The 5,836-nt window shown below is 52.5% G+C and overlaps 1 protein-coding gene across 1 annotated transcript in view; it reads left to right on the top strand.

The window, feature by feature from the left end:
* Nucleotides 1–2,542: 2,542 nt before the first annotated feature.
* The window catches only part of LOC122191908 (LIM homeobox transcription factor 1-alpha-like), a gene marked incomplete at its 5' end in the record, with an annotated part of 3,804 nt that continues 510 nt past the window's right edge, over nucleotides 2,543–5,836 (top strand). Inside the window, 5 exons of the mRNA XM_042892315.1 lie at nucleotides 2,543–2,775; nucleotides 3,852–4,009; nucleotides 4,098–4,175; nucleotides 4,726–4,855; nucleotides 5,549–5,707. Coding sequence (XP_042748249.1) covers nucleotides 2,543–2,775; nucleotides 3,852–4,009; nucleotides 4,098–4,175; nucleotides 4,726–4,855; nucleotides 5,549–5,707 — 758 coding nt within the window. The remainder of the gene's footprint in view (nucleotides 2,776–3,851; nucleotides 4,010–4,097; nucleotides 4,176–4,725; nucleotides 4,856–5,548; nucleotides 5,708–5,836) is intronic.

Raw genomic sequence — 5,836 nt, 5'->3', positions numbered from 1 at the left:
GGGTCGGGTTGGGAGGGTCCTCAAGGTCATAGAAGCTTAGAATGGTTTGGAAAGGTCCTTAAAGATGATAGAGCCATCGAAGGAGGACACGATGGCTTGATGGTGATAAGGGGAAAGCGGCTCTGGTGCTGCACTTGAGGAGAATGGGGCAGCTCAAAGGGATTCCTGGGATGCACCAGGACCAAATGCTCAAAACCGGCACCCAAAAGGGATTGGAATCACAGAATCGAACACAGAATCACAGAATGGGGTTGGAAGGGACCAGAGAGATCATGGAATTATAGAGCCGTGGGGTTGGGTTGGAACAGACCTTCAGGATCATAGAACTGTGGGGTGGGTTGGGGTTGAAGGGCCTCAAAGATCATAGAAGCACAGATTGGGGTTGGAAAGGTCCTCAAAGGTCATAGAATCACAGAGTGATTGGGGTTGGAAAGGTCCTCAAAGATCATAGAAGCACAGAGTGATTGGGGTTGGAAGGGTCCTCAAAGATCATAGAAGCGCAGAGTGGGGTTGGAAAGGTCCTCAAAGATCATAGAAGCACAGATTGGGGTTGGAAAGATCCTTCAAGACCGCAGAACCATGGGATGGTTGGATTGGAAGGGATCACAGATCACCCATCCAAACCCCAGGCTGAGCAGCACCGCGCTCACACCCCACACCACGAGGTCGTTCCGCTCCGGCTGGGCTTGAATTCGAGCAGCATTCACGACCCAACGCTTGGTAGCATTTCACACCTGTCAAAAAATTCCACGCGAACGCGTCGGCCCTCTTTTATTGTTGGGCCGTGGTTGTGGGGAGTTTTTTGTTGTTGTTGTTGTTATTTTTACTATTTCACTGAAGCAGCAGCATGTTGGACGTTGGGAAGGGGACGGATTTGGCCTCAGCTCAGGTTTTGTGCCTGCAGCACCCTCCCGTATCGCCCTTCTTCCACCAGCAGAAGCTTACAGCTGAAGGGCTGCTCACCACTCCCGGCTTCTCCATCATTATTTTTTATTTTTCAAGTGTGAATTACAGGCAAAAGACAAAGAGAAAAAGGGAGAGACGCTGGCAAAGGCACACAAAAGGAGGGAGAGAAATCCCACCCCGTTCTGCTCGTCCCACACACCGCAGCCGAAAGCCACCGCGCAGCACAAATCCACGGTGGTATTTGGAAGGGATGAGCCCACCCCTGTAAGCCCCTTCATCCCGCTCCGCTGAGTTTGCCAGGAGGATTAACCCAGTCTTGTTCTCAATCCCAGTTTATGAGTTCCCTGCTGGTGGGGAAGATCCTGTGTGTTTAAACAACAGCCTAATTAATCCCTATTTTATTACTTTCCCTTGTCAAGTGGCTAAATGGGAGCTGTCAGCCGGCAGCCACCGCCGCTCGCATTTGTTTAGATCCCAAATTACTTCATCAGAACCATCTGCTCCGCACGCAGGGCACTTGGTGGTTGTTTGTTTCTCTCTCTGGACACAGTGAGGGGCACAAACAGTGTCTGGGAAAGGGGGGACGGTCCTGGAGGGGTCCGCAGAGGAAATCCTGAGCATGGAAAATCCAGGCACTGAGCAATGGAAAGGAAAAGAGGACCCCAAAATTACCTTTATTGCTGGGGATGTGTGGGTGCAGCTCCATGCGTCCCTCTCCTTCCTCCCTTGGCTTCCTGAGCCCCTTAAATTGGGTGTTTTCCCTCTGAAAAAGAGCAGAGGAGGGGGGGGGGAATCACTGCAGTGTCCCAGCACTGAAAGGTGTTTACAAAGCAGACAGAGGCTCGAGGAGATGTGGGGCAGAGGCTGTGAGCTGCTCATTCCATGCTTATAACACTAACCCCATGGTTCTGTGATCTGCAAGGACCCATCCAACCCAACCCCATCCCATGGTTCTGTGATCTGTAAGGACCCATCCAACCCAACCCCACCCCATGGTTCTGTGATCTGTAAGGACCCATCCAACCCAACCCCATCCCATGGTTCTGTGATCTGTAAGGACCCATCCAACCCAACCCCACCCCACAGTTCTATAACCTTTAAGGACCTTTCCAACCCAACCCCATCCCATGGTTCTGTGATCTGTAAGGACCCATCCAACCCAATCCCACCCCACAGTTCTATAACCTTTAAGGACCTTTCCAACCCAGCTTCATCTCAAGACAAGAAATCAATGTCTGGCCCTGGGAACAACCAACCCCTGGCACAGCTTCCCAGGGAGGGCAGAATCCCCATCGCTGGAGGAACCTCAAGGTGCGATTGGAAAGGGAAAGAAACTCCTCCAATCCCCCGCCGCCGATTTACTGCCCATCTGCCTGTCGCAGTAACGCTCCTTACTGTGCTATGGGAAAGAAAACATGAAATTCGATGCTGTTTCCCTGGCAAATCCTATTGGTGGGGGGAAAATCCCGATTTGAAAGGGCCAGACGGGGGAATCCGTTGAGCTATCGGTGCGGCACGCGTTAATTACTGACGGCGCTTTTTTGCAAGAAGTCTGCCTTGGTGTGACATCTCCAACCCAATCTGTTCCCTAATTCTCCCCTTCCCCAAGCTCCTGACCCCGGGTTTTGCTTTGCAGGCTCTTCCAGACCAAGTGCAGCAGCTGCCTGAAAGCCATCGCTCCCTCCGAGCTCATCATGCGGGTGCTGGAGAACGTCTACCACGTCCACTGCTTCTATTGCTGCGAGTGTGAGCGGCGTCTGCAGCGGGGAGACGAGTTTGTGCTCAAGGAAGGGCAGCTGCTGTGCCGCAGCGACTACGAGAAGGAGAAGGAGATGCTGAGCGCCATCAGCCCCACGCCAACCGAGTCCGGTGAGGAGCTGGAGAGGTGGAGAATGAGGCCAGTGGGGTGGGATTAATGGTTGTGGTGGGATTCGGACATCCTGCCCACAGCAGGGGGGGAGTTGGGGGGGCTTTTGAGTCCCTTCTAACCCAACCACGCTGCGGTTCCATGATGTGTAAGGTTCCATTCAAATGCAACCCATTCCATGGTTCAATTATCTTTAAGGACCTTCCCAAGCCAACATGTTCTATGATTCTACTACGGTCTTTGAGGACCCTTCCAACCCAACCCAACCCAACCCAACCCAACCCAACCATTCCATCATTCCATGATTTTTGAAGTCCCATCCAAACCAACCTATTCCATAGTTCAATTACTTCTAAGGACCCTTCCAACCCAACCCAACCCAACCCAACCATTCCATCATTACATGATCTTTGAGGTCCCATCCAATCACTTTAAAGGACCCTTCCAACCCTAACCATTCTATGACTCTGTGGTCTTTGAGAACCCTTCCAACCCAACCCAATCATTCCACAATTCTCTGATCTTCAAGGTCTCTTTAAATCCAACCATTCCATGGTTCCACGACCTTTGAGGTCCCATCCAACCCAACCATTCCATGGTTCCACGACCTTTGAGGTCCCAACCATTCCATGGTTCCATGACCTTTGAGGTCCCATCCAACCCAACCATTCCATGGTTCCATGACCTTTGAAGTCCCATCCAACCCAACCATTCCATGGTTACACGACCTTTGAGGTCCCATCCAACCCAATCATTCCATGGTTCCACGACCTTTGAGGTCCCAACCATTCCATGGTTCCATGACCTTTGAGGTCCCATCCGACCCAACATTCCATGGTTCCACGACCTTTGAGGTCCCATCCATTCCATGGTTCTATGACCTTTAAGGACCCTTCCATCCCACCCATTCAACCACTCCATGGCTCTGTGACCATCCCACTTTGGCCACAGCTCAGCCCATGAGCTCCGCTGCCTTCATTCCGTTCTTCTGGTCAAAACTGCACACCGAGAAGAGCAAAACTCAGCATTCCTTTGCGCTTCCACCCTGAAATTCACCTCTCCCCATCTTCCCCTGCAGTGAAAAGCGAGGATGAGGACGGCAGCCACTCGCACGGCAAAGGCAGCGAGGACAGCAAAGACCACAAACGCTCCAAGCGCCCGCGCACCATCCTCACCACGCAGCAGAGGAGGGCGTTCAAGGCTTCCTTTGAGGTCTCCTCCAAACCCTGCAGGAAGGTACAGCGTGGCAGCCCAGTGGGCACGGAGCCCGTTGGGGCCTCGTTCATTTCTGAACTCAGCTCTCCTCTTCGTTTATGCTTGATAGGTGAGGGAGACCCTGGCGGCGGAGACGGGGCTGACGGTGCGGGTGGTGCAGGTGTGGTTCCAGAACCAAAGAGCAAAGGTGGGTGAGGGGAAAGTCCCACATTCCTTCCGCTGCAAGAAAACAAGAGAGAAAAAGAAAGGAAAGAAAAACAAAAAACCTGTTCCGTGGGATCAAACCACACGTGGTGGGGTGGCGTTGGATGTGCTGGAAGCAAAAGCTTGGAGAGGAACACAGGAAACGCAGAAGTGTTTGCAGAGCTGAAATGTTTTCCTTTTTGTTGCCTTTTTTTAATGGCTCTTTTTGCGTTTCCCCCTCTCCGTGTGTGATGAGGAAGAGGAGGAGGATTTCCCCACCTTTTTTTTTTCCCCACGAGGGAGAACCCTTTCATGTCACAGAATGCAAAGGGTGAGGGCAGAAACGAAGCCCTCAAACGCCTCAGATGGCATTTCCTAACAGAAATGTGCTGCCCTTTCCTGGCGGCCCCATTGCTCACACCTTGCATGGGGTGAGGAAGAGGGGTGTGAGAGGGGATGCATGACGGCAATCCTCGCTGCCTATGAAAAGTGGGATGCACCCGCATCCCCTCCTGCCTCAGAACCTCAGGTTTGGGGTCTCCTTCTTCCTGCAGATGAAGAAGATTGCCCGCAGGCAGCAGCAGCAGCAGCAGCAGCAGGAGCAGGAGCAGATGGGCAATCCTCGCCTGGGGTCCGGGAGGGGGACCGGGCGCAGCAGCAGGCAGAGCAACGACGACAGCGAAGGTGAGGAGCACTGAGCACTGATGTAGGGGGGGGGGGGGGGGGGGGGGCCGCATAGGGGCTATCAAGGCCAAAAGCCTCAAAATCAGCCAAAATCTGATTCCAGGATTCCACCATATTCTGTGGTTCCGGGGATTCAAGGGTTCTGTGATTCTATGGCATTTTAGGGCTTTGTTATTCTAGGATTCTGGAGTTCCAGGATTCTCAGATATGATGGTACCCAATGATTCCAGGATTCATCAGATCTAGGATTCTGCCATTCTGTGATGTCCGGATTCTATGATATTCTATGACTCCAGGGTTCTGTGATTCCAGGATTCTGGAATTCAATGACACTAGGATTCCAGGATTCCACAATCCTATGATTCCATGATTCCATGATTCTATGATTCTACGACTGTAGGATTCCACGATTCTATAATTTTCTGATATCCCATGACTCCAGAATTCTGTGATTTTAAGATTCTGTGATGATTCCAGGATTCTATGATGCTCTATGACTCCACGACAGTCTGTGACACGTAGGGTTCTGTGATTCTTGGATGCCGCTGTCCTGGGGTCGTACAATTCAATGATATTCGATGACTCCAAAATTCTGTGATTTTAGGAGTCAGGAATTACATGATAGGATTCTAACACCTTCGCCCCACTGCTCTGCGCCCCTTCTCCCCCTTCGTCCCACGCTTCTGTCTTTAGATGGTGCAAGCGTTCACGGCCTGGATGGGCTGATGGTCCCATATCCCCGGCTCCCCCAGCAGCAGCTGCTGCCCCTGGACCAGAATGGCTACAGCACGGACCTCTACAGGCAGGGCCTCACCCCACCACAGCTGCCTGGAGACCACCTGCACCCCTACGGTAGGAGAGCAACTCCCAACCCACCAAGGCCATCCCACCCACCAAGGCCATCCAACCCACCAAAGCCATCCAATCCACCAAGGCCATCCAACCCACCAAGGCCATCCAACCCACCAAAGCCATCCAACC

Source organism: Lagopus leucura, unplaced genomic scaffold (assembly GCF_019238085.1).
Source record: "Lagopus leucura isolate 7727_CA_CO unplaced genomic scaffold, USGS_WTPT01 223-2_obj-0_obj, whole genome shotgun sequence".
In the NCBI taxonomy this organism is placed as follows: Eukaryota; Metazoa; Chordata; class Aves; order Galliformes; family Phasianidae; genus Lagopus; species Lagopus leucura.
Note: the sequence above shows the minus strand (reverse complement) of the source record. Positions and strands in the feature narration are given on the sequence as shown.